The sequence below is a fragment of the Oreochromis niloticus genome, linkage group LG22, assembly GCF_001858045.2.
Source record: "Oreochromis niloticus isolate F11D_XX linkage group LG22, O_niloticus_UMD_NMBU, whole genome shotgun sequence".
NCBI lineage: Eukaryota > Metazoa > Chordata > Actinopteri > Cichliformes > Cichlidae > Oreochromis > Oreochromis niloticus.
Window position 1 is genome coordinate 6,298,008 of NC_031985.2, and position 27,654 is coordinate 6,325,661.

General features: G+C 41.1%; 2 protein-coding genes across 4 annotated transcripts in view; both read right to left on the bottom strand.

The window, feature by feature from the left end:
• Nucleotides 1–4,610: 4,610 nt before the first annotated feature.
• LOC100709729 (uncharacterized) lies at nucleotides 4,611–19,695 on the bottom strand. Of its 2 annotated transcripts, XM_005457559.4 has the most exons (3): nucleotides 19,012–19,695; nucleotides 18,526–18,631; nucleotides 4,611–10,913 (listed from the first exon to the last, which is right to left on the bottom strand). In XM_005457559.4, the coding sequence occupies exon 3, from the start codon at nucleotides 10,513–10,515 to the stop codon at nucleotides 6,349–6,351; it is 4,167 nt and encodes a 1,388-aa protein (XP_005457616.1). In that variant the 5' UTR covers nucleotides 10,516–10,913; nucleotides 18,526–18,631; nucleotides 19,012–19,695; the 3' UTR covers nucleotides 4,611–6,348. The 2 variants fall into 2 exon arrangements, with proteins under 2 accessions (XP_005457616.1, XP_025758076.1); XM_025902291.1 differs by lacking the exon at nucleotides 19,012–19,695 and having other exon boundaries at nucleotides 18,526–19,005.
• Nucleotides 19,696–22,006: 2,311 nt separating this feature from the next.
• Nucleotides 22,007–27,654, bottom strand: part of shisa7b (shisa family member 7) — a 52,124-nt gene continuing 46,476 nt past the window's right edge. For both annotated transcript variants that reach the window (XM_019351070.2, XM_005457560.4), the window contains one exon: nucleotides 22,007–27,630. In XM_019351070.2, the coding sequence (XP_019206615.1) occupies nucleotides 27,195–27,630 (436 nt within the window). In that variant the 3' untranslated portion in view covers nucleotides 22,007–27,194. The remainder of the gene's footprint in view (nucleotides 27,631–27,654) is intronic.

Here is a 27,654-nt window from a genome sequence, read left to right on the forward strand (position 1 = left end):
CTTGAATATTGTGAGTATGTTTTAACTCATACATAAACTGTTTGCTGCGAGGCTTCAAAATAATAGCATAAAAGTCATTAAATTGTCTCAAATCTGATAAAAACCACCCGAGGAGCGGCGCCTCGTCTGTTTTCTCCCTGTTGGATGTCCCTATCTGACTCTCGCGCTCTCAACAACAAGCACATGGACCCGGCACGCGCCGACTGTTGCCTACCGGCGACTGTGCAGCGCTGCGATTGGCTGAATCTAGGTCACTCGCTGCGGCTCTCAGCGCTTTATTGGCTAAAAATAGGTCACAGTCTCCGCCCACAGATTTCCCCATGCCATGGCCGCGTGAGAGCACGGTTGGAGGGAAGGAGGGGGGTGTTTATGTTTCACTTCTGAAGGATCCATTAAAGATCATATTTACCTTTTCATCGTAAATGTTCCGAAGGCACAGTCAAACTAAGGCAAAGTAAACAAAAAATACAGCAACGACTTCATAAAACAAAGACAACGTTAATAAAATTGATAAACAGCAAATAAACAATAAATGACCCAAAAGCTCTTTATTGTTTACATTTTAAAAACATTTTTTAGAATTTCAGTGAATTTTTTACTACAATTAAGTATTTTTGCTGATTATTAATTATTAATATTTCTGTCATATTTTGAGTGTTTTGTTTTGTATGCTCTTTAGTTACATGTTTGAACTCTTTTCCTATGTTACCAGACAGAGAAAGTTGAGTTCTAAATCTACATCAGTGGATTTTATACCATAGTCTGTATGAAATTCTTTATTTTTCCTCTTCTTTGATCATCTGTCTCCATCTCACCCCACCCCTATAGTTCTCCTCTGTCACACCAGCCCATCTGCATGTCCTCCTTCACTAGATCCATGAACCTCCTCTGCAGTCTTTCTCTTTTTCTCCTGCCTTGCTGCTCTATCTTCAACACCTATCTTCACCTCTATCTTGTTGTCCAGTATTTCCACTATCTCTCCTCTGCACATGTCCGAACCATCTCAGGCTCACTTCACTAACTTTGTCTCCAAACCTCTAAATCTAACTTGTTCTTAACTCCACTTAAGATACCACCTCCAGCTTGGCTTCCTGTCTTTGGTGTGAAAAAAACAAAAACAATTTATTATCATCTTCTTTATTTATCCAGGCGAAAGTCAATTCAGCAGACACATAACAATTGAAAAATTCACGTGTGATTTTGGCCTTTAAAAAAGAACCCAAGTGTTTTGGCAAGCATTAAACCACTATAATAAACTACATAAAAAGCAGGCTATAATAATACTATTATTGCTAGTAAAGAGCTCTTTTTGATGTGAAACATATCTCAAAATACTGGTGTAATTTATTTTGTCTTCTAAAACAAAGTCATTTCTGTTTAAATGTTAGCCATGCGCTTTCATTGCAAACCAAACTAGCAGAAGTCATTATTACAACATCCTGTAAATGAACGAAAGAAGCAACTGGTTTAAAACGTGACTTCTGCTGCTGTCATTCATGGTTCCTGGAAGCTCCTACACATCTTATGTTATGATGACATAGTGATGTTACACATACATGACAGGAATGTGTGAATAGTAAGAAGCCAAAATAATCTGCCTCACACACACACACACACACACACACACGCACATGCACAGAGGAGCTGAGTGCATGCACGCTGGCACGGATCAGCAAAAAGTGTGAAACAACAGCTTGACTCCACTAATGTGTGATCTGAGTTTCACGAGGCGTTTCGAATCGAAATTATTTTCCCCTCATCCCTTCCTCCAACACTTGGGACTCAGCCATGTTTTAAAGGATATTTAAATGCTGCCATCTAGTGACCGGTTGTTGGTATTGCAACAACTTATAAAAAACACCCCACTTCCCACTCGTGTTTTTTTAAGGGTTTGCACCTAATAAATAATTCTAAGATTTTGTGACGTGAAGAGAATTTGAGAGCGGGAAGTTTTGTTTTTTTTTTCTTTGTGCGAGAAACATGATGGACGCCCATTTAAGTCCTATGCTGGACCTTGACCGTGGGGTTAGGGTTATATCTGAGAAGTTTAATGGCAGCTGTGACATATTTACTGCTGGAAAAACAAACTTTAACAGCATGTTTTAAGTTGTGGAATATTACTCTAAAAGAAGAAAGAAGAGGAAAGTTATTTTAGATATATTCACTTTCAGTTGTGTAATTTCACTATTGCACATATGAAGTGTAATTTAAGATAAAATGCCATACCACAAAGCTTAAATAATCTGTTTCTTGAACAACCATAGTTACTAGATCTCAATCCAGCAGTACCTTTGGGATGTAGTGGAACAGCAAATTCTCATTGTAGATGTGCAGCTGACAAATCTGCAGCAGCTGTGTGATGCTATCATGTTACAATGGACAAAAATCTCTTGAATGTTTCCTTGATAAATCTATGCCATGAAGAATTAAGGCAGTTCTGAAGGCAAAACAAGGGTCCAGCCCACTACAGTAACAGTGCAACTAATAAAGTGGCTGCAGAGTATGTTTTCAGTTGTGGACTTCGTGGTTCAAAGAGGTGACTAATTAAAACACCATTGTCATGGTTTGGGAGAAACGATGACAATGAATGTCCTTTTAATTTAATTTCTCATGTAATTTCTAGAGATGGACCGATCCGATACCAGGTATCGGTATCGGTCCGATACTGACGTAAATTACTGGATCGGATATCGGAGAGAAATAAAAAATGTAATCCGATCCATTAAATATCAAAAAAGGACCTCACAAAACTTGCGACACGGCGTAACTCGGCTCATAACCGTAGCACGTCGGAGCAGTGTGCTCACGTGATAGAGCGGCTGTGTGTATTTGTAGCCTCGCTAGCAAACCAGCATTTCATCTCCGAGGAAGTTATCCCAGAGAGAAGTAAAGCAAGTGTGTAAGTTCATCTCTGAATATTTGTAAAGCGTTCCCACGTTAAGCTTAACAACTGATACATGGAGCGACTGCCTCTCTCTCTCCCTCTCCTGCCGCTACTTCATGAAACTGCTTAACGATCAGCTGATCGGCTTTTCTGTCGCGAGTCCGTCTCTCTTCTTTGTTTTTGGCCCACTTTGCACCAGAAAGAGGAAACCAGCGGCTGAACAACAGCAGCACGTTTAAGCTTGATAAGCTGTTGTTAGAATTTATTTAATATTACTTTCTACACCAGGATCCTTTTCTACGTAGCTGACGGCTGGTAACTGTGCAGGGGCGGATCTAGCAAAGTTTAGCCAGGGGGGGCCGATAGGGCATGAACAGGGAAAAGGGGGCACAAAGACATACTTTTCTTTCTTATTCTCATTTAAAATGTCTAGCTTTTAATAAATAATTATCTGAATCTTACACCTAAAGTTTTAATCTGATGTAAAATGTATAGAAGTCCATTACTGTATATAGTAACTGTTAAGTCTAATATACCCTAGTAAGCTATAGTACTTTTTCCTTTGGGAACATACCATCTGTGCAGTCTGCAATTCTGTAGAAGAAAGATGTTGAATCTATTTAATTATTCTTGAAAAATAATTTATTTCTGTGCATTTTTTTTTCATACTGCATCAAATTAAAGTTGATTACGTCGATTAAGCATCATGAGGTGGAGGGTGGTTCCCTTTTTTTTTTTTTTTTGCTGGGAGTTTGCAACCCTATTAGTTAGGTTGCTTAATATTTCTGCTAAGTACTCTTTAAAATACCAGAATAGGGAGGAATGTGTAGGTTTAAGTTTATTAGATTGATCAGTGTTGCTGAACTATGAAATATTTTGGGTGCAGTGTATTTTTTTACATACAGGTATAACAGAATAGCTTTAGTGTTGTTGTTTATTTAAACTTGAGTATAACCTTATACAAAATGCAGCAAGATATTTAAAAAACAGTTTTATTGATTAAAAAACACTATATCGGATTCATATCGGTATCGGCAGATATCCAAATTTATGATATCGGTATCGGTATCGGACATAAAAAAGTGGTATCGTGCCATCTCTAGTAATTTCCCGTTTCCTCAACGCTATCTACATTTCTCAAACATTCCAAATTGCTTTCCTGGATTCATTTGAATTCAACTGCAGGTAAAATTGTTGACAGATGTTGAAAGCGGTTTTCTCAGTACAATGTTGTCATGTAAGGCAGTGGTCCCCAACCCCCGGGCCACGGACCGGCACTGGTCCGTGAGTCATTTGGTACCGGGCCGCGAGAGTTGAGACTCGGGTGTGAAATGTATGGTTTTCAGGGTTTTTATTGGTTTTTAGCGTTATTTTGTTATCGTTTTTTTTTCGTTAACTCGGTTTTCCTGGGTCTTTTCACGCGTTATGAATAAATCTTCTTTTTTCCGGTACCGGTACTAGTTTTATTTTGTTGTATTTATCCGCGACATCTTAAAGGCCGGTCCGTGAAAATATTGTCGGGCACAAACTGGTCCATGGCGCAAAAAAGGTTGGGGACCGCTGATGTAAGGGAGATCAGTTAAGCATGTAAAATGATGCACTTTCCTTTATGCTCCATTTACTATCAAATTAACCAACATTTCAGGAACATTTAAAATATACATCCTATAACATGTCACTTAACTAAAAGAGATGAGTGTATGAAACAGAAGATTTAAGACAACAATCAATGTTTCAGATTTTTTTATTCGATTTGAGGGTTTTCAACAACTCACTTTTAGGCAATGAAAAGGATAGTAATTTAGTAATAATATTACATGTTTTAGTTTTACAGGTAAAAGAAAACGCACATCTGGACAGGACCTAAGTAATGAACTATGTGTACACGCTTCTGTTACAAAAATGGGGCATCAAGTGTGGCAATGAGGGAGTAGGTAAAAGGGGGCTCAAGGAGGAGGGGGGAGGATATCACATCGATACATATACTCATCCCGCTGTTTTACAAAGACAGTCCCTGACTCGTTCCCTCCCACCCAAACATTAGCAACAATGATAAAAGAAATGATACTCGGTGTAAAAAACAGCAAATAATCAATATATAATAAAATATAATACGAATTGTACAGTACACTCCGGTTATTTCTCTTCTTCCTTTTCAAATCCCGAACACATTAACAGCTCCTGTTCTCGCTCTCTGTTCACGCTTCTTCAAAAACAAAGTAGTGTACATTAAAAACAAGATCAACACTTTGTTTGTCCCAACTGTCTCCCTTCAGTTTCTTTAGACAAACAAAACCTTTATTGTCCTAAGAAGCTCATTGAAAATGACTAAATAGTTTTACGTCAGGATTTCTTTTTTCCATTAAAGATAAATTTATCTTGAGGGCAAATTTCATCTCAGTATAAAAAGAGAGTTCTTCCACGGGGGTAACAAATAAACAGACCAAGAGACAGAGATGCTACTGTTTACTGGTGAATAATGTGAACGCAAACTACAAATAAAAAAATAGAGATGCACCGATATTTGGAGGGATATCAGTACACAAGAAGGCATTTACTGATATTTGTGTGTCGTGTTGCGTTACTTTTGTGCTGGCTGAGTGTTCAAAAAATAGTGTGATGAAAAACAGAAGACTTTAACAGAACTTTATCCAAATCTCTGTTGGAAAAACAATTTGAAACTTTTCAAAATGTAATAAATAAAAAAGTGATTTTATATCTAAAAGCCGCTTTTTTAAAAAAAAAAGACAAACTGAAGATGAACTACGCCACGGCTGTACTTTCCTCTATCGCCGCAAGATGGTGCAGTGAGTCCGTGTAACCTGGCAACTCATTACAAACATCCACCCATACCTCCACTGGTGGTCAAACCTGGCAGAACATAATTACAGAGGGGAAAAAAAAAAAAAAAAAAAAAAAAAATCAACTTTTGTTTCATAGTTGAGCTGTGTAATAAATAAAAATAAACACTAAAATATGTAGGTATAAATCTGCATTTCTTTTGGTCAAATTGTTTAATATCGGTGCATCCCTACTACTCGAGATACATCCCCCTCTACAAAAGGCATCCAATCCACATTTATGCCCAAACACTGCTGACCGGGGATTTAAAACAAAAAACAGAAACATGATGGACAGGAAGCCGAATCTGTTTTTAATAACAGATGCTACTAAAGTCATGTGGTCTTGAGTTCCTTCACCTTTGGGGAAGAGGAAACAGCCTGTGATGGTGGTTCTGATTTTGGGCCTTTTGAAGTCCACTTTAATTTATCGACCACCGTTGCTGTGGTAAGTTAGGATTGTACACAGGAGGAAGGCTCGAGGTTATTACTGTAGTTACACTAAACCCCATACTTCCACCTTTTTTTTTCTTTTTTGTTAAAAACTTGCTAGCTCTTGCTTGCTTCTTGGATTATTTAAAAAAAATAAACATCAAAAACAATCTAATCTAAAAAAAAATCTGTTTACTGACTGTAGTCAGTCAGAACCGTTGATCTCTCAGGCTGGACCAGACCTGGGACTGGCAGTTGGACTGGTGAATGTTCATCATCTGACGATGGAGATCTCATCAGTCCCCAGCTCCCACCCCCACTGCTGGCGGTCGCCGCCCGGCAAGAGAACTTGTGGCGGGCGAGTAGCCGCGGGTTCCAGAAACGGTGTCGGCATTTGTGGCATTGGAATGCAGCTTGTTTAAGATGCTGGCCCCTGTGTTTCAAGGCTTTGTGTAACGAACTGGTGCGCCTCCCACACACCTGGCACCGCAGACGGGCGTGGCGGCCTGAGTTCCTAGGTGGGTGCCTAATGGCGTGATGGACCAGCAGAGAACCCTGCTTGGCATACATGGTGCTTGGGCAGATGGGGCAGGGGAAGCGTTTGATGGGGACGTCCATCGATGTGAGCCCCGTGACCCTGACGGCGCCACCGCACCATGACTTCACCTTCATTACACTGCCCTTTATCCTCAACTGTGCCAGGAGCTTTTTTTTGTTGAGCTGAGCCTGTAGTCTGCCCCTCTTCTTTCTCAGAATCATCAGCTTCCTGCGCGTGTCTTTACTCAGGGGCACACCCACCAGCTTTCCGTCCCTCATGATGCTATGGATCACTACTCGCCGTTTTTTCTTCCGGTGCTTTCTTGTCTGCCCATGACGCTTTTGGTAGTTTTTTGGGCGGTAGTAAAAAGGGTGCGGGTGTTGCTGTTGTTGTTGCTGCTGCTGCTGTTGCTGTTGTGGCGGGGGCGGCGGAGGAGGAGGTGGTGGTGGTGGCGGCGGCGGCGGTTGTTGTTGTTGTTGTTGTTGTTGTGGTGGTTGCTGTCCGGATGTCCCCTGTGGCAAGTGGGAGGAAGCAGCGTAGTTGGGAGCTGAATTAGAATCGTAGAAGAGCGGGGAGTATCCAGAGGGCTGGTTCTGATTCACGCGCTGACCGTTGCGGTCAATGCCATGCTGAGACAGCTTGTGCCGCACTAAGCTGTTAGAATAAGCAAAGGCTTTGCCACACACTTCACAGCGAAAGGACTTCTCCAGCCCCACCCTGCCGCCATGGACAGTCTGCTGATGTGCCGTCAGGTGGAAATAGTGACGGAAGGATTTCCAGCAAACGGTGCAGGTGTAAAGCCTCTGTGATGGTGTGCCAGACGTTGGAGACTTTTCTCCTTGAGAGCAGGAGGAGAAGAAGTCAGAGTTCCCCGTGTTGGCGACTTGGCTGATGGCGGCAGCAGCACCTTTTATCCTCCTCCCCTGGTTGTCGATTTCTCCTCTTCTGTGCAGCTTCCCGTGTCTCACGAGGCTCTGAGCGTAGGCGAACATCTTCCCGCACAGATTGCACTTGTAGTTCTTTTGACCCGAGTGTACAGTCAGATGCTTGGTGAGGTGGAAAGGCTCGCGGAACATCTTGCCACAGACGTCACACGCGTGAGGCTTTTCCCCTGTGTGGACACGGTTGTGGCGCCTCAGAGTCTCCGCCCTCCTAAAGCGTTTGCCACATATCTGACATCCGTACGGCCTTTCTGATCCGTCACCTGGCGGTGCTGGGCTCCTCCTCCTCCTGACGATGGTGTTGGGATCCCTTTTCTCTCTGGGCTTCCGTGGCCTCCTGGGCTTTGTGTGTGGCTGGCTGGGGTGGGTCAGCGGCATGGTGGAACCATTCAGGGTGGAGGTGGATGACGGTCCACCTAGGTTACCAAACCCCAACCCCCCCAATAGGCCTCCAATGATATCCCTCCTCTCTCCTTCCCGGCTTTCTGTGTTTATATCGCACGAGGCGGCGGCTGCAGCAGCGATGGCTGACATTGCACTGCTGGTGACCTCATCTTCTGAATCATCCAATAGGGAAGAGAGTGGAAGGTGCGGCTGTTGTTGCTGTTGATGGTGGTGGTGATGTTGCTGACTTTGTGGGTGGGGGTGAAGAGTTGGGGCTAAAGGGGCCTTGCGGAGGGTCTGGCTGGTCATTTCATTGGCTAATGTGCTTTCTGAGGGATACAGAGATGAAGGCTGGGATCGTCTGTAGTCGTCGACACCGCTGCTGTTGTAGGACGACTGGCTCTGGTAGCGATTTCTGGAATAATCTGTTGCATATTTGTCACTGGCCATCGCTGCCCCATCACTTGAAATCCCTACGCCGTCACTTCTACTTTCCATTTTACTGCTAGGGTTGGATGATGCACTCCCTGCACTGCTGGCCCTGTTTTTTGAACTGCGTGGAGGTTTGCCACAAGCACCTGAAGCGGCATGGTTCAGGAGAGAGGTGCTCTCACGGAAACAACGCCCACACGCCGGGCAGCGGAAAGGTTTCTCGTCGTGGATCTTCTCGTGTCTCGTAAGTGACTCTCGACGGTTGAAGGACTTTTGGCAGATGCTGCAGACAAAAGGCCGGTTTTCTGAGTGGGTGACACTGTGCTGGATGAGGTGACCTCTCTTTTTAAATCTCTTCCCACACTCGCCGCAGCAGAATATCCTCTCTGGGCTTGGTGAGTTACAGTCCGACTTCCTGCTTTGGCTTTCTGGCGTCAACCCATGGCTGCGGAGATGCCTTCGTAGGCTCGAAAGGTGGGTGAAGGTTTTACCACACTCACCGCAGTGGTAAAGGGGTTCTGGTTCTGTCTGGCCTGATGAGATGCTGTTATGATTTTCTTGGGATTTGGACAGCTGTTGGTTTCCGTTGGCAACGAGCACAGAGGTGGAATTTGAGGAGGTGGGAACAGATGAGGAGGAGGACACAGTGGAGGATGACTGTTGCTGCTGCGGGGACGGTGAGAGGAGAGAGGAATGCTGCGGTTCACTTCCGATGCCACTTAGCCTGACGCCCCCAGACCCTCCTCCTCCTACGAGGCCCGATGAGGAGCTCTGACTGTGCCCACTCGAGCTGCTGTTGTGGCAGTTGCTAACACTACTGCTGCTGTGACTGTGGCTGCTACTGTCCGTTTTCCTCTGGGGCAGATAACCCGCCATTGCCTTCTTTCTCCTGCTACCCCCACTCGATACTGACGTAGACGAGCTGTCTACGGACTTTGCTCCATCATCTTTAGAGAGGGACAGGTGCAGGGGCAGCGGGAGGGGGAGGCCAGCCTCTTGCTGCATTAGCGATGCTATCTGGTTAGAGGAGAGGACAGGAATGCCTTGGAAATCAAAACCGCCCAGTGGGGCCGGCTGCGGGGCTGGGTGGAGAGGGTGCGGGTGGTGAGTGTGGCTGTGTGGATGAGATAAGGCGTGTGGGGTGAGTTGCTGCTGTTGCTGCTGAGGCTGTGGAGCTGTGTGGCTGTGGGAGGAGTGGAGTGCAGGAGGAGCAGCCAGTGCTGAGTTTGACTCTGAGGCGCCTTGCCCAAGGCCCAAACCTAGGTGGTTGTGAGTGCCCTGCTGGACGAGGAACTGCTCTAGGCTGCTGCTAGTGGGAACGCCAGACAGGAAGTACTGGTTAGCAGCAAGCATGCAGCTGAACTGCTGGTGGAGACTGCGAGGATCGGACTGGCCAACTAAGGGGACCGCAGTGCTACCAGAGGGGTTGTTGGAGCCGGAAGCAGAGGTGGAGGGTGAGGGTGAGGAGGAAGAAGGGCCAGAGGCGGGCTGGGGCACTGAGAGACCTGGATGGAGCGGGGGAGGCGGGGGTGCAGGTGTGACAACGCCCCCAATGACTCCTGCGCTTCCTCCACTGCTGCTCCCACCAAAGTCGAAACGTCCCATCCCAGAGTGGAGCTGCTCCTGAGCCAGCGCCGCCTCAGCAGGGTGAAAAGGCCGCAGAAACTGGGGATACCCCGACGAGGAGCTCCCGCTGCCACTGCTGCTGCTACTGCTACTGCTGCTCATCTTACTCGACTTCCTGGAGCTGTGAGACGACGTGGACGACTGGCTCTGGTGGGAGATGGATGGAGGAGGAGCACTCATTTTGGCAAACAACGATGAGGAGTCTGCGAAAGCATTGCTCCGTGAGGTTTGGAGGGACCCAAGGCCGAGGCCTGACAAGAGGCTTCCAGATGTGTCACCACAGGGTTGGTGTTGTTGTTGCAGCTGCTGCTGGTGCTGCAGCTGCACTTGCTGTTGGTGGCTCAGTTGTCGTTCTAATCCAAGGCCTTTGAACTGGTGGGCTTGGTGTCCACTTAGCATTTCTAAAATGTCCATGGGGTACTTGCTGAACTGGAACATCTCCCAATGCAGCTGTGACAATGCGCTCAGGGGCGGCACAACCCGTTTGCAGCTGCTGGAAACAGCAGTGAGCCCTTATCAAACCTGCGGCGGTCTGATTTTCACAGGTAGTCCTGCTAGCGTCCGACAGGCAACGATAATCCACCGAAAGCCTGATTTTCCTCACATGAATGTGTCGCTAAAGAGCGAAGCGTCAAATGCTTCTTAAAAAACAAAAAAACAAAAACAAAAACAAAATGTCATAAATATACTAAACTATAATAAAAAAGAAAACAGAGTCTGTAGTGTTTCTTTAGAATGTTCCATAGCAGTCCCATAAAGTGGAGTGTGTCCGTTATTTCTGTGCAGGCTGAACCATTGTTTCACTGGCCTTCCAGTCAAGGAGATCTTCGAGGAGCCTGAACAAAAACAAACAAAAAGAATAATGTCAGTAATTCTGTATAAATTAAACAACAACAGTATATTGTTTTTCCTGCCCTCAGTCCCTCTCCCTTAGCAATTACAGTGTGGAACTTGATACAGCTAGGACAAACAAATTTTTTGCAGGTATCAGTCTTTTGCTTCAGTACTGATTATCTGCACTCATGTTACCCTGATGATAGTTTTTTGGCAGTGAAGAGATGACCTGTTCGTTTCTGTAGCTCTAGTTTTTAGTGTACATCTAGAAAAGCATACTGATTTTACTGTGTAAAAACCGGGTCAATGCCTTCCTTCTTTTATCCACTCAAGAGGATCAAAGCAGCTGTTCTACAATTATTTTTGCACAACTCTGGAAATCTTGGAAAGCGTACTGCATTCAGTGTTTATTCAACCAGGTAAACTTTTCTTCAGCTGGTTTTCTAATATCATCCAGCTCAAACCCAGTGAACCTAATGCTCCACAGCTGCTGTAAATTCGAGTTTCTCGGGAGATGATTTCCTTTAAATCCTCGTTGTGGCCAAGTTGTGAAACCAGATTGTAATTTGTTTCTGTTGTAGTGTGAGAAAGCAGTTCCAATCACAGTGTTTAGTTGAAAAAAAAAAAAAAAAATCATTACTGGCAGGCGGATAAGCGATAAGCCAAACATGGAAATCCAGAGAAATAAATGTAAGCAGGATAGAAATCATCAATCCTCAATGGTTCCCGTCTGTGTTGCAGATAAACATTACAGTCAAATAATCAGCATTACAACTTAAATCAGAGAGGAAATGAACAAGAAGCCATTTTGATTACTGACCATTCCAATTATTTATCAACCAAGAACTCAAAGCCTTTGTCTGGTTGAAGCAGAGTCTTCTCTATTTGAGCTAAATATAAAAATATGGCACATTTGGAGAGATCACGTAGACATAATTCCCTATTCAAACTTTAAGACCTAAACATTTTCACAGAACAAGAGCAAATTCGTTGCAGTTGGTACCAGAAGTAAATGTGTTTACATGTTCCAAAACATCACTTGTGGTCCAACAGGAGCTGATTATGAGCGTTTTGTTTCAGAAATCAATTCTTATGTGACTTGACTGCCTCAATTCCTGTTGATGTACTTTTAAAAGTTTCTCAGTCTTGCATCTCTTTCCTGTACTTTTCATCTTGGAGCCTCAGCGTTGTTAACTTCTGCTTCCTCTCTCTTCTGTTTGTGACAGTGTAAGTATGTGTGTTAAGAGAAAACATAATACAAAAATCCTTAAAACCGTAATATGAATTAATAATTCTCCCTAGACACAGTAATATTTACTTCAATCAAATATTAGGACATATTCCAGTTATGTGTGTCAACCTGTAATTTTTTTTAAATAAAATTTAATTTAATACTATAAGAGGAACCGTACCATTTCGGAATTTAGAGACACCAGTGAGGGTGACAAATTCAGGGAATTGGCGACTGGTGGCTCAAAATGCCATGGCTCCTGTCCACCTCTTGCTGGATAAAATGACTTCCAACACATACAAATGCACACGCACACACAAAATGCCCATGTAATAAAGGAGGTGAGCTGGCTTCAAACAAATGATGAACACACAGAAATGTGGTGCAGAATATGCCGTGAAAATCCCACTCTAGCGGACAAAAACAGTGCCTTTTATATGTACGCAAACGCACATTGCAACTTCTTATCTGGTGGGCGTCTTTTATTTTGACAGCGAATGCGCACCTGCAGACCACTTATGTGCACCCCACACACATACATGTATGGAGTGATGTGATACTGTAAACTCTAAGGAATGCAATACGTCACAACATACACAACATAATACTGTACAATTCAGACTAAAACTGCTCCATTAAAGCAAAAATTGCAATCCTAATTATTTTGTGACAGATTATTTAGCGTGATTTGTGTCTTGTTAAAGCGGATTTCCTCTCACATTAAATACAACTCAAAACGAAAACATATACAAAAAGATATGAAGGTAGTGGAAGACAGTGTTGTCCGAGTGTTATACCCAGGCTAGTGAGGATTTTTGATTGTGAAATCTGTCTTGCAAGGACGACTGCCAGTCCTTGTAGACCCAGAGCTGTGGGATGTTTGTGGGTTCAAACAGGGAGTGAAGAGAGGCCCTGGCGCCACTGAACTCTAGCAATTTGCATGGAAGCCACAGGGATAGAAACAGAGAGCCGAAGTCAATAATCTAACAACATTTCCGTAAGAAGACTGGATTAGAGACCCTTGGACACAAAGGCATCTGCAAAGAAGAGTCAAAGATCCTTCCACAGCCTCACCTTCAGAAAGCTTTTACAACTTTCACTTCTTCTAGATGGATTTGGATTCCATCATATCTTAGTTCACTCTGATCTAAACTGTGAGTGAGTTTGAGGTTTGAGGGTGAGCACTGATGCAAAAAAAAAAGGAGGGGGGACTTGATTTATAACAAGGCAGAAGGAGAGATATGTACTGAAAAATGAACACAAACACAAAGACTGAAAAACAAACCAAGCAAGCATTTGTCTGATCTTTGAATTTTGCATGTGCGACATGACAGCCTAAAAGAAGCACGTGACTTGAAGTAAATTACAGCAAATAAATCAATAACCTACTGATATGCTTTCCTTTAAAAAGGAGAAAACACATTTTAGCTCCATAAAAACAAAGGAAGAGGACAAAGTTTACTCGCTCATATTGATTTATCTCAAAAAAACAAATGAAACCATTTGAGGCTATATCGTTTAAAACACCAGTTTTCTTCATTCTTCAACTTAATACTGCCAAAAACATCAGCAAAATGACACTCCTGTCATAATCTAATGATAATGACACCCTCTTTAATTTAACTAATGATGCTTCTCGCTTTCACTGTGTGCAACAACCCGCCATCATTTCAACCTCTCCAAAACATCAGCCTAAATAATTCAAGTTGCTACTTCTCATGTGTCAGCTTCGCATTTTCTGTCCGATACTTCGTTTTGTTTTGGGGGTTTTTTGTTTTGTTTTGTTTTTTTTTTAAACTGGGGTCAAATCTGCTTTTATTTCTGACCTTCTTCTAGCTCTGCAGTGAGCGCTCGACGTGAACGAGACTCCCCTGAGACAGAAACCGAACGTCTTTTTATGCGCTGTCACATCTGTGTACAGTCAGATATAAAACCAGGAAGGATTTTGTATGTTGTCTGTACAGACAAAGCATAATGATCATGCATTCAGTTTAGCTGCATGCAAATTGTGAAATTAAGAACAGTCATTAAGTAATAGGGTAGTGAGAGTTAAAAAGCATCTGAGCCAAAAAAAAAAAAAAAAAAGCACCAACACAGGTCTGCTATATTAAAGCAAAACTCAAATACTGGGGTTTTTTGTTCTCACGGCTAAGGAACACATGACACAGCTCTGAGTCCAATCCCATGCCAGTTCACATAAAGCCTAGAATGCACAACAAATACGATGAAATTCAAGAACATGCTCAATGTATTTACAACAGTGGAAAATATCACACAAAGCATCATTTCCAAAAGCTCTGTGTCTCCAGCCAGGCTACAAACAATAATGAGTCTTATTAGTAAAATAAATCTAATTTTGGTCCTTAAAATGTTTTCGGTAGTGATCACTTTCCCAAAGGGAGGCTCTTTGTTAAATCCTAATCTTGCCTCCCCACCCAAACAGAAACTGGGCTGATGGTCTTTGGGTTTCTGTGTTCAGCACAACATATGAAGATTACCCAGCTGCAAGCTATGCAAATGATAGCAATGTAAAAAAAACTACAGCAATTCAACCCTGGGTTGCAGGCAAGAGTATACAGTTGTTTTGGTCTTTACCATCATTTCAGTGATATATCATTGCAGGAGCTCAGATTCACAGTTTATACAAGGGGAGATGCTGCAACAGTTTGAAAAGATGACACTATCTGGATAAAACTAAATACATAAATAAAGTAGCAAATCCAGCAAGCGTTGCTTGTCAGTATGAATTGTGATGAAACTGTTGTAACAAGAGTTGGTGTGCAGCACAACCAATGCAGTGTCCATAAAGCAGGTATAAGTGTGTGCCATTTCTTTTTGAAGACTGTAATTGGGTGGCTAAAAGTGTCGGCATGCATTTCAGCCACTTGTACACTCAATTTGATTTTTACTGTCACCCCACTCAGCATCCAGCCAGAAGCAAGGGTCAGAGTCGAGAATGTTCCTAGTAACTAATTTACTAGTCATATAAATGACAGAAACAAGGGACAGATGTCCAAGTGAACTGCAACCACAATGGTGTCATAAATAAAATAATACATTTAACCAACTAGTATTTTGGGTACCAAAATGCAATGGCAGCAGTGTTTGAATGTCTAGTTGACTAGACATTAAACATCAAGTTGTGCACACTGACCATTAACAAAACACAAGTCCTATTTTATCCATTTATGGAAAATAACAGGCACTAAAATTAGCAGGCTATTAGCTGACATGTTTGAGACAAAATAAGGAACGTAAACACGCACATCACAAATGTAAAAATGAACTGCTTGACACAAGACAATATATGCAGGTGACTTGTGCCAACGAGGAAAATACTTTTACTATTTGAACCACCAACACATAAAAACAAATCCCAAGTCTCCCAAAGTACAAGCTCAACAACTGCATTAAAAGTGCTAGTCACTCTAGCAAAAAAAATAAAAAATAAAAAAAAATAAAGGGAATCAGTCATTAGAATCTGAGACAAAAATCAGACCTGAAGCCGTTTTTTATATGATTTTCCTTTCATAAATGTATCACTTGCATTGTTCTGCAGCATCCAACTTAACATTTTTTCTTTACCCTTCCATCAGACAGTTCACTTGCACCCAAACGAAATAAATAGGAAAAGCTAGTTTACTTACTTTAAATAAAGATTTCTAAATCCACATTAACTTATAGTATTCATTAGTCAATTTATATTTTGTTCATAATAAAAACAAACCTCTGGTTAATAGGAGCAGAGAATATACCATTTTCTTTCACATGCTTACTGAATGTAAGAACTTGAGCAACATACTTTAGTGGCTCCACTCAATCAGTTATGTTTAGGGATGGGTATCGAAACCCGGTTCTTGTTCAGAACCGGTTCCCACTGTTTCAATTCCTTGGAATTGTTTGCCATTTTTGCAAACGATTCCCTTATCGATTCCAGTCGCCCCGAAAGACGTCACCACGTTGCGGAGTGTCATTTACCTGGCAGGGCGCCTAAGCGGCTCAAACGCTCAAAAGTTTGGTTATACTTTACGAGAACGGATGACAACAGGGCAACTTGCAATACTTGCAAAGTAGATATTTCATTTAAGGGAGGAAACACTACGAATATGCAAAAGCATTTGCTCACAAAACACGCGATAACCTTAAATGAATGTCGTGTTTTTAATTCCGCTCCGGACTCGTGAGCGGTAACGTTTGCACGTCCTCTCCCGTTAATGCGGCAGGTAAATAATCAGCTAACAGTGCATATTATGTTAGCGCGATCTGCCTTATTACAAAACCTGCCATTACTGTGCGCTGCATTTAGGTGACCATGATGAGAGAGAGAGTCTGGCTGGCAGTTCTCGCTGCAGTCTACCGTTAGCGTCTCCTTTCAGGCCAGGATAGACGAATGTCACTGAGCAGTGACTAAGTTTGTGGTAAAAGGCTTGCACCCATTTGCCACAGCAGATGTCTCCGATTTTCGGTAAGTGAATGTGTTTAATTGTAGGCAGTGACATTACTGGATATTCTTGTGTAATTGCTACAGAATAATTTATGTTATACTTTGTTATTGCTACAGAAGAATATTTATTTTATTATTTTACATTTACAATTTTTTTTCCTGGGTACCCTGTGACACCCCATTGAAGAGCCGTAGGCTGTGGATCTCTTAAGATCTCACTGTTGGGTTTGTAAGGCCATGTTACTCCTAAATTTCTATCTAGTTCAAAGAGAAGATATAAAACAAAGTTCTAAGCTAATCGACCTTAGTGTTCTCCTTTTTAAAAATAAGAATCGATAAGAGAATTGATAAAGAATCGAATCGTTAAACAGAATCGAAAATGGAATCGGAATCGTGAAAATCTTATCAATACCCATCCCTAGTTATGTTACACTAAAATGTTTTAAAAACTGCCTTTATCTGAGGTGAATCCATGAAGCAAGTTCAACGTAGTCAGGATTTCTCTGTTATTTGGTTCAACAACAGCTAAAACCCAGGTCAGAGATAACAGGTATCCCACTGGTATCAGATTTGTCTGTCAACACAGGCTTTCCAGGCTCTGTGCATTTGTGGTGGACACTCATTTCACTCTTGTTCTGCACAAAACTCAGAGGAACATACAACAGAGATCTATAAACAATGTAAAGCATAAAATGGCATAATGGTGCTGCAAAAAAAATGCAACAGCAACCACAACACCAAAAAATCTTAAGATTTGTGAACTGGTAAAGTTAAATATTTATCTCCAGAAAAGTAAAACAGACTTGGAGGAAGATTAGGATAAAAAAAAAAAAAAAAAAAAAAATCATATTTACATGTTTTCTGCTTCACTGGGTCAATACATGCAAATTCCCGTGACAATGCAAAGTAGACTGCACTGCTTTGTCTGTCATTAAGTGGCATTACTAAGGAAGAGTTCAACTGAGTGCATTTATTACCAATAATGTCTGCTGAAGGAAAGCATTTAGAGAATGTCTTCTGGAAAATATCATCACAACATCTCACAGCAGGAGCTGTCATTAAAAGGTTAATTTTGTCATCCAGCAGCCCCAAAACCACAACACTTGTAATAAGGTAAGAAACAGCAGCAATTTAAACCAGTTTTTAATGTTTAAAATTTAACGTTTTTGTTTTGCTTTGTTTTTTGGTTTTTTTACACTTCTTAAGTCTTGTCTCCCTTTATACCCAATTAAACAAAAATTCAGGCAAATAGATTAACATTAGATGTTGAACAAAAATATGCAGCCAAAGTACACTTGTGTTAGGAGGTAAAAGGAAAGATGGTGGATAGAAAAAAGAGGCATTAAAAAAATCCAGGTCCAGTTATTCATAATGGATATAAACAAGTAATAAAAAGCCTTATTACAGTGGGACAGAGTTCCCGTGTGCAATATTGTTTCTTTCCACGAGCATCAGTTGTTTGAAGGACACTGGGAGCTCCTACTGCCTTTAAATATATATACACACACACACATATACATACATATATATATATATATATATATATATATATATATATATATATATATATATATATATTATTTTTTTTTACTTTTCATTATGGAGAAATTTGCAACGTTAAGTACCAGGGAGGCTAGCATCCTAATATTTTTATGAAACCTATTTTATTAAATGTCATGGCAGCAAACACTGTGTTTTTAAGATTTACATCCTGTTATAGGAAATAAATCTCTACAGACACGCGTAATTATTCTAAGCTGCAAACTGAGCACCAGAATTTGCACCAAAAAAGCATGCAAAGATTATTCAGATTTTTGCAGAGTTTAACATTACTTAGATCTCCTTTAACGCATCAATTTTTAATGTAGCTGATACAAGAAGAATAAGACTATAGAGCCTTAATTGGGAGCAGGGTGACTGCATGCTGCTTGCATCTTACCGGCTGATCCACAGGTCTGTATCTAGAGCACCCTGCTGGCTGGACCACGGCGCTGAATGAGGGGGGAGGACAGTCCGGGGACAACCTGTGACTTCAGGTCCACAATCTGGAATAGATGAACCGATGACCGAGTGGGTCAGACTGATGGGAATAATCGTTTCCAGCCACTCGCCAGACTCTGCTAGCATCCGTCAATCCCTCAGCTAGCTAACTAGTGATCCTGCTCTAATCGTTAAAAAAACAACAACATTGTCTCGCTGTTTTACCCGCATTTTAACATATACATATTTAAATCATTTTTTAATTACAATAGTTATAATTATTAAAAAACACTACTAAAAGCAGGTTAAGGTGATGCTAAATGAGGTCCCCTGGTTGTCTAGCCAACAGCTAGCAATGCTAAAGCTTAGCTCGGACCGTTAGCTCGGCAGCTAGCTCGTTAGCCGACACAGTCCTGCTGGGAACGGCTTTTGTTTTTGTTTTTACCTCGTAGCATGCGACGTCTGGGTGCGAAAAAAACAGGCTCAGAATCAAGGAAGTAAGAATGTGAACACATGAAGGTGGCTGTGCACCGCGAGAACGGGGTCCCTAAAGCCTGTCAGCGGGGCCTTTTTCTTCATCCAGGGAAAAGCGGAGTGAGAGGCCTGGCTCTCCATCGGCCCGGGAGGGCTGCTTTTCTCTCGCTAACAAAAACTGTTTCCGCTGGCCTGCCACGATAAGTCCATTGTCTGTGTGACAGCAGAGTCATGCAGCTGGAGTGGCTCACTGGTCCTCTTCCCTCTCACGGAGCCTTTGTTTTGTTCTCGTCGTGTTATTCCCTCTTTTCTCCCCGGCTGGTTGCTCTCCGCCCCGTGTCAGCTTTAGGTGTCCCCCCCCTCTGTAGACGACGGCTCCTCGGATGCTGCTGGCCTTAAAATGGTTGTTTCCTGTCTGCATAATGGTTCCGGGTAGAGCCAGGCGCAGGTTTTAGTCTGTCCGGCCGCGACCACATCCAGCACACCGCCGCCACCACGCTCACATCCACCTCTTGTCCAAAATCCGTATCCTATCCAGCATGATGCTCAAGAATAAATAAAGCGCGCGCGTGTGTATGTGAGAGCGACAGCGTTCATGTACGTGCGCGTGCATGCATACACTTTACACTCCATTAAAAAAAACTGCCTTCAAAACACCGTAAGCCATCAAGTCCCTTGCGTGTCACTGTGTGTGTGAATGTGTGTGTTTTCACACCAAGTGTGTGAAATGTTAATTAGTCAATTAAAGATATCATTAGGGTGCATGCCGCATAACATTACAACGTGTGTGTGTGTGCGCGTCATGGAAGTGCTGCTGTGTGCCTGGTGCCTCATTTGCATTCAATTAAAGTTATTATTACAGTGTATTATTCTTGCCTGTGTGGGTGTGTTTGACTGTGTGTTTACTCTGCTGCGCTGCTCATGTTGTGGGCACATGGATTTGTTTGCACACTCACATTGTGGGCAAGGGTGTAGGTTTGATTTAGAAAGCAGCTGAAGAAGGTGAAACGGTACTCGCCTTAAACATTCAGAAAACTTTCCTGAGGCTTCTTGCGAATCTGCATCTGTAAAAGGGGCGTGATTATCAACATTTTGTTTTTGTCACCTGGTTGCTATTGTATTTGTTTGTTTATGGTGAAACTATGTTGTACAAGTGTTTCTGCATAAAAAAAAGAAGGTGTAGCAAGTTAAAGCTTTAGCCTGCATCTTTTCAGTCAGTAATCCGTGTTTTCCCCATTTAATTCAGTTCTCGGTGTGTGATTACATCAGGAATCGGCTCTGAGACACTGGTGATGGACAGGTCTGGTCAGATGAGGTCAGACAGCAGTCTTCACGGACTATGACCTTCACAGATAATGATTACAACCAACTTACACAATGTAGCAACACTGTAAAGAAGAATGGGTTAATATTCCTCCAAAACGATGTGACAGACTCATAAAGCCATGCAAAAAATCATCACTTCCAGTCATTGCTGCTGAAGGTGGTTCTACAAGCTCTTGAATTATGGGGTGAACAGAGTTTTTCACAGGGCTGCAGAGAGTCCTGTGAAAACTTTCTAATTGACATGACTATATTTATTCATTTTTATATTTTAGTCTGTTTCCAGATTAATTCCTTATTTATAAATAAAGGCATTATTGCATAGTTTTAATATTCATATTAATACTTAAAGAAATGCTTTATTACCCTTTCTGTGACCCTTGTGGTCCTCTACAGAAAGGATCTCTAAACGCCAGTCACTATTGAATAGATTCATAAGTCAGCAGTTTTATATGGTAGTGCCCATTTACACCATGTTTTTCATCACTTTTGTACAATAGGAAGGGGTTAATGCTTTGTCCAACTGTATATGAATACATATACGGTTACTCATGGGTCAGTCATTTCAAACTTAGACTGTGCATCCAAACTTTGTTTAAATTCTGTCAGTGTAAGCACTGCATACATGTTTAAAAGTGCAGTACATAGTGGCCTCTAGATGCACGGTTGGAAACCACAGTCAAATAAATACCCATCATAAACTCCCTCTTTGCATGTGATTAGGAGAACCAGTGTTAGTGGGTGAAACTGCTAAAGGCAGTCCATAGATTCAGTGTTTGCTTTACTTTAGACACAAAGGACACTGTATGGAAAAGGTTTTGTAAGTGTGCTGATATATTAGGGTTCATTGTAACTTTAATAAAACTTAATAAAATAAACACATAATTGTGAATATTTTATTTCTACTTGTAGAGCCTCCTGAATTCTACGCCGTAGACCTTTAATGAAGACTGGATGAGATTATTTAAGGTTTTAATATTCCATATAAAATGGAAAATGTACTGTGTCCAAATTATTATATAGAACTTGTTTGGCTCTTTTTTTTTCTTAATTTGACACTGTAAGTTACATTCAGAATGTTAAAATGTGGCTTTAATAGAGAGCCCCTCAATGTAGGTAGAAAGAAGACATGCCATAGCTGCAAGGGTGTAGGTTTGATTTAGGTAGAAGATATGCCATAGCCTTTGTCAGCTATATATCAGCTATACATGGCCCTTGAAAAATGTACCCAAAATGTACTTTTTGACGTTTTCCTGAACAATTTAAACATCCATGTATGTAGAAAGTTGATGTAAAATTGATTTGTAACTTTTAGCAGAGCTCAAATGCATTTTTTTTGTGGGTTTTTTTCTTAACCCTGAACATCTCATGTCGATGTCTCCATACTTAGGAAGTTATGAAAGGTCAAAAATGCTGGAAAAAAAATAAGGTGAAATTTTCATTTCAACTCTATTTACTCAGAGGGCCTGTAAATCTGAAATTATTTACAGTGCAAGGGAAAAAAAATAAATCTACTAAAAAACTTCTGTAAAAAGCAGAGGGAGTCAGGATCAACATTAAATATATTAATAAAATGTTCTAAACATAAAAATGTGACCTAAATATTAAAAAACAGTAATATTTAATCACACCACACAGAAAAACAAAGTTTAGTGGTATTTAATTTTATTGTTATTATCAATTAAACAGTATGATTTCTACAAACGCAAGAATTGATCACCAATAACAAAAGGGTTGCACATCTGTGAGACCTTTGTCTGGATATTCTTGGAAATAGACATATAAGGGGATGTAATAAATAAATGTATTATACAATTTGAGGTATGCAGAGTAGCTTCGAGAATACAAATATGCCCATGCCTCCCAACAACCCCCCAGTGGTTAAAACACACACGCACACACACACACCCAAGCACACAAACGCACACCTACAGGCACACAGTTTTATCAGGGGACCAATTAACTGAACATGGATTATAACATCTGCATCAGACTTTTGAAGGTATGAGGAGAAATGAGCGAGACATTAAAAATACAACTGAATTCCCACGTCATTTACATCCACCCTCCCTTCTTATTTTACGCCTCGTGCTCTTTTATGGTTCTAACATCAGCCAAAGTCAGGTCACTTTACATTCTGCTCCACATCAGCAACAACTGCTCTCCACAGAAAACAACCTTTAAATGCAATTTGCGTTCTCCTCTTTTGGCCGTATTGCAGCTTAAATAAAGCGTCTTTTCATAACTTCTGTGCCTTTAAATTTCTTTTTAAACAAGCTCAGATGAAAACATTTCTTTAAAAAAAGCTTTTGTGGACATATATTAAAGGTACTTTTTGTAATTACCCTTGGGAGAATTTGATTGAGGTTTTCAGTCAGGTCAGATACTGAAAATGCTCATCTCAAGGCTTCAAAACAGGACTCCAAAAACTAGTGGGCGATGTCACGGTGGTTACGTCTGATAGTTTTTGACCTATTTTTTGATCAAGACAAGGCAGTCGAAATGTTGGTTGGTCATAAGTAAAAATGTGCTGTTTTTGACTTACCTGGTTAAATAAAGGTAAGACTATTTGTACCCCATTCCAACTTCACTTGATGTCTCTCCCACACAAACAGTGTATGTTTTATATATAAAGTCACAGTGGTTGTTTCTTCACATTTCTTTTTCATAGTTTTGTTCATTTTGGAACGTTTTAAAGAATTTTTAAACATCAAAGTTTACAAAAAAGTACCTTTAAATTCAAATTTCAGTGACACAAACTTAAAAACCAATAAATTAACGCACTCAGCTTCTCTTAAAACACCAAAACCTGACACAATATAAGCCTTCAGTAAGTTACATTTTCAAACGTCTGAAAAGTCCTCACTTTGGTGAACGTAGCTCAACAAGAAAAGCTGACTGAATAATGTCCCTTTAAAAAAATGAATTTTTAAAAGAACAACAGGCTTTGAAAATGTCATTAGAGCTTGATATGAACACGCAGTGACTCGAGTGCTGAAGACGTACCCCGAGCTTGGTCCGAAAAAAAGAAGAAAAATAAATAATAATGAGGTTCAGCATTCCTAAGAAGAATAAGAAGACACAGAAAGTTACACGCACGGGCACACAAACTAAAACAGACGCATGTACATTTACGCACATACACGCCGTGACATCATAAGTCAGCACTATGACATCACCAACACTGGCTTCTGACACCGTCATGCGTTTCTTCTTTTCTCTATGATTGCATCAGCTCTTTTTTGTTCTCGTGAATACAAAGGGTTTTTCTTCTTCTATTCTTTTTTTTTAAATTCCACTAGAAAGTTTTTAATACTGAAAATCCAGGATTATACATTAAACTCACAGAGATTAAAAAAATAAATACATGTTTAAGTAGAAGAGAAAGAAAGAGAGCTCATGATAATAGCGTTCATAGTGTCATTGAGGGGGAACTTCTACATAAACCATTAACACGTGAGCACATGTATTAAAACACTAAAAATGGCTGGCAGGAAGCTTCACACAGTAATCAATCATGTCTGTCTTTATCGAAATACAACTCGAGAGTGGAACCTCAAACAAGGCCTCTCTTGAAACCCCAGAAAGGGTAAATCCAGCCAGCGTGGCCAGAAGGTCCATCTCACAGCCAGAAAACCAAAAAAAATGTACAAAATATGACATCATTATGGTCAACGCTTCTCCCGCCACTTTTTAAAATGGTTATGTGTCTTTACATGGTACACAAAAGTTCTTTTGCTTTGCACAATTTCCTTGCATTTTAATTTTTTTTCTCTCTACACAAGAAGAATAAAAATAAAAAAATCTGTGAAAAATATGCACGAGCATGCCTCCCGACTCACAGGAAAAATGAAAATGAGAAGCAGAGACTGTACAGAGCATAGACACACAAAGATAATTCATTTTAGCCCTTGGTGTGAAGTGTCCATTGTCCCCCCCCCACCGCCTCAAACCATTTGCCACCCTTTCCCTTCATACGAGGTGAGCAGCTAAACTTGCAGGAAAACGTGTGGTGCTGTAGACGTACAGGAGGGTTGGTTTAATACCAATCGGCGGCAGAAACAAAACCCTCGACCCCTCTACAAGCTTGCAATGAAAAGTTTTGAACAGTTCAGGGTTTCCGCCAGAAAAGTTGTCGACCCCAGCCACCATTTAACATTGCTGATGTTGCACCATCAATCCACTATAGCAGAAACATTTTGGCCATTTTGTTGAGCAATAATAAAAACAACCCTGTTTATGGGTCCAAATGTAGAATTAATGGTGTTTTTAAAATGGGATTTTTGGCTTTTGAAAATTATTCTCCCAAGTCTTAATAACTGCCATCCAAAATCACTTTAACTAGAAATCAGAAACTATTTTAATGTTTTCCAACAAAGTGCCTTTTTATTCTCCAAAGCTAGCTATCCTAGCCATGAGCTAACGGTGTCTCAGACACAAAGTGTAAGCATTCAACTTGGGCTCAGGACTTTTTACATTTTTCATAACCTTGTGTCATGGATGAGGCTCAGATGTTATCTTACATGAAGTGCGTTCCATTTTTATTATCTTCTTCCTGTCAATGAAATCATAGGAAACATAAAAGATGGACTTGGCTTCCTGGTCTGATTCAATGAAGACATTTGTCTCAGCAAGAAACCTCAACTTGGACTTTATATTAGTTTGTTTTAGACTAAACGTTGCTCTGTATAGCAAATGGCACCAGGTATATGTCAACTAGCTTAGCTTCACTTGACAAGATCAACTAACTTTATATTATAGTATATAGTATATCAGAAATCTGTTCACTATATTTTATTACAAATTATATCAGTAAGGAAGCTGACTAAATATTAACTGATAATTTGTTTACTTCTTCCCACTCCATTTCAACATGTAAATTAATCAGAACGGCAGCTATATTGAAATGTATTGATTTTTTTGTATAGTATTTTTTTTTCTCTCTCTTATTTTCTTTTCTAAATGTACCTGTATATTGTTTACATGTTTGAAATAAATTACCAATCAATCAGATAACTTAATGCTAACTCCAGCTTAGTAAACCTTTTTCATGATTGCTGTAATGTTAAACTTTACTGGGAGAACAAGTGCACAGATCATTTTATTCAAGCTTGGAATTTGGAATTTTTTAACTCTCAAAGGTTCCTCAGTGGCTCTTTGCTTTTGGGACCAGAAATGGCCAATGATGTCACACTTAATATGCAGTTAGCTCTCACTTTATATCTCTGGATACAAATTGAGTGACAAAAAAAGTTTTTTTCCCACTTTACTGTGCTATACCACCTACAGAGCCCACAATATGGTTAAAGTTCTTCACTTATGGCTAGGAATCATGTAGCTTACTGTTATTTGTAAATAGTAAATGTCCACCAAAGCTAATGCTTTAAGTTTAACATTGTTCTTTATTTTCTTTTTAAAATTATTGTACTATAAGCTGATCTGAAAAATGGGTAACAGTAACACCAGGATAATAAGATACATTAGTTAACGTTACAAATGTAGCTTTTATTTTAAAAAGTGTGGGAGGTGGTCAATTAAAAAGCTGCTAAGTCTGTGGTAGACTGGCGGAAACCCTACAGTTGCTGAAGAATGTTTGGTCAGTCAGTCAATGTATGAGATTGGCTCAGTTCAAAACTTTCTTAGCCTACGAATTACACAATGTTTCATAGATGATATACACCCACTAGATTTCACTGTACAAGAGCATAGTTAGCTAAAATCATACTGCAAAGTGGACTTTACTTTTAAAGCCCGGTCACACCAGAAACACAGGCGAACATCTGGATTCAAAATGTTTCAGAAGTAGCAACTCGAGACACGGTTAGATAACTGCTAACACATTCACAATAGCTCCTCAACCTTCTTTATTTTTATCCTTCCCTTTATCATTAACTGGCACTTAGTTCTTGGGAGTTTTCGTGAAATGCTGGTGTGACTGGGCCTTTATGGCAGCGCTTTGACTTGCTTTTCATCTCTAAATGGCTCATTTTATTATTTATCTTTAGCTTGAGTGAATCGAGTTATAAAGAAATCAAATGACAGTTAACTGCTGCATTATTTCAGCAGTTTTACTTTGATAGTCCAATCACGACTAGAGAAAGAAATGACAGACTGATCACGTGACCAGTCTTTACATTACAAAGTGGCTGGCTAAAGGATAAATATGTTTTCAACTAAGTATACACAAAATCCTACAGGGCTCAGTTATGCTAATATTATTATTATTAGTAGTAGTAGCAGTAATAGTATCAGGTTAATTTCATACAAAAGCAACTTGTTTGGTTTTAAATACTTGTATAAATACACTGACAAGCAAACCCGTCTGCCTCGGCCTCGGCGCTCTGACATCCACAGTGGATTCAAAGATGGATGAATTTCTGTCAGAGCACTCGAGGACTCAGAGGACAGCGCAACAAAACTCAAGGACAATTCAACAAATTTGACTCAGTGGATATCCTTCAATAAAAGTCACAGCGAATACCCAGCAGCCTTTAACTGCTTTTTTCTTTTCTTTTTTTTTGCTCTTTACTTGGGCATTTGTCTTCTCTTCACAAAGAATAGGTGAAATTTCTCTTTTCCAATACACAAGTGACAAAGAGAGAATCAATTGGCTTTACTCACTAATGTTGCCATCCACCACTTTTTATTTTATGAAGGGGGCTGTGTGCAGCTGAGAGCAGCCCTGTCAGGGAGCCAGCTGATATCAAACCACTTGCTTGTTTCTTTGCCATTTCCTGCTCATATCTTCACACTAAACACCTCGCTGCTTCCCTCTCTTCATCTGGTCTTCAGCTTCTTTTCATCTGCACCTCTTCTCCACCGCTCTTCCTCTCACACTGTCACCTCATTCTTACTCCCAGTCCGGAGTCCCTGGCCTCCACCTCCTCCGGGGATGAAGTGCAGCTGTTCAATCGTGTTCTGCCTCTTGCTGGCGAAAGCCATACGTCGGGCGTTGGGGTGGCCTCCACCTGTCCCGCCGTGGGAGTCCCAGCCACCGTGCATGCCCATGCCGGACATGGTCGCGGTGCTGCGGTCGTGCTCGTGGCCTGGTGTGGGGTGGGAGTTCATCTTGATCATGTGGTGGCGGTCCATGGATGGCGTGACACAAATGTTCTGCTGTGACTGAGCCTTCTGGTGGTGGCTGAGCCGGCCCATGGTGGGAACCATCCCGGTTCCTCCCCCTCGCTCACTCGTTCCCGGCAGCAGACCCATCGTCATCAGCCGGTCCTCCAGACGGTCAGGGGAGACCAGGAGCCGCTCATGGGACCTGGAAACACAGACTTATTGTCAG

What these genes read in the sequence shown, in the direction of transcription:
- LOC100709729 (XM_005457559.4), bottom strand. Translation starts at nt 10,515, where the DNA reads ATGTTCCAGTTCAGCAAGTACCCCATGGACATTTTAGAAATGCTAAGT.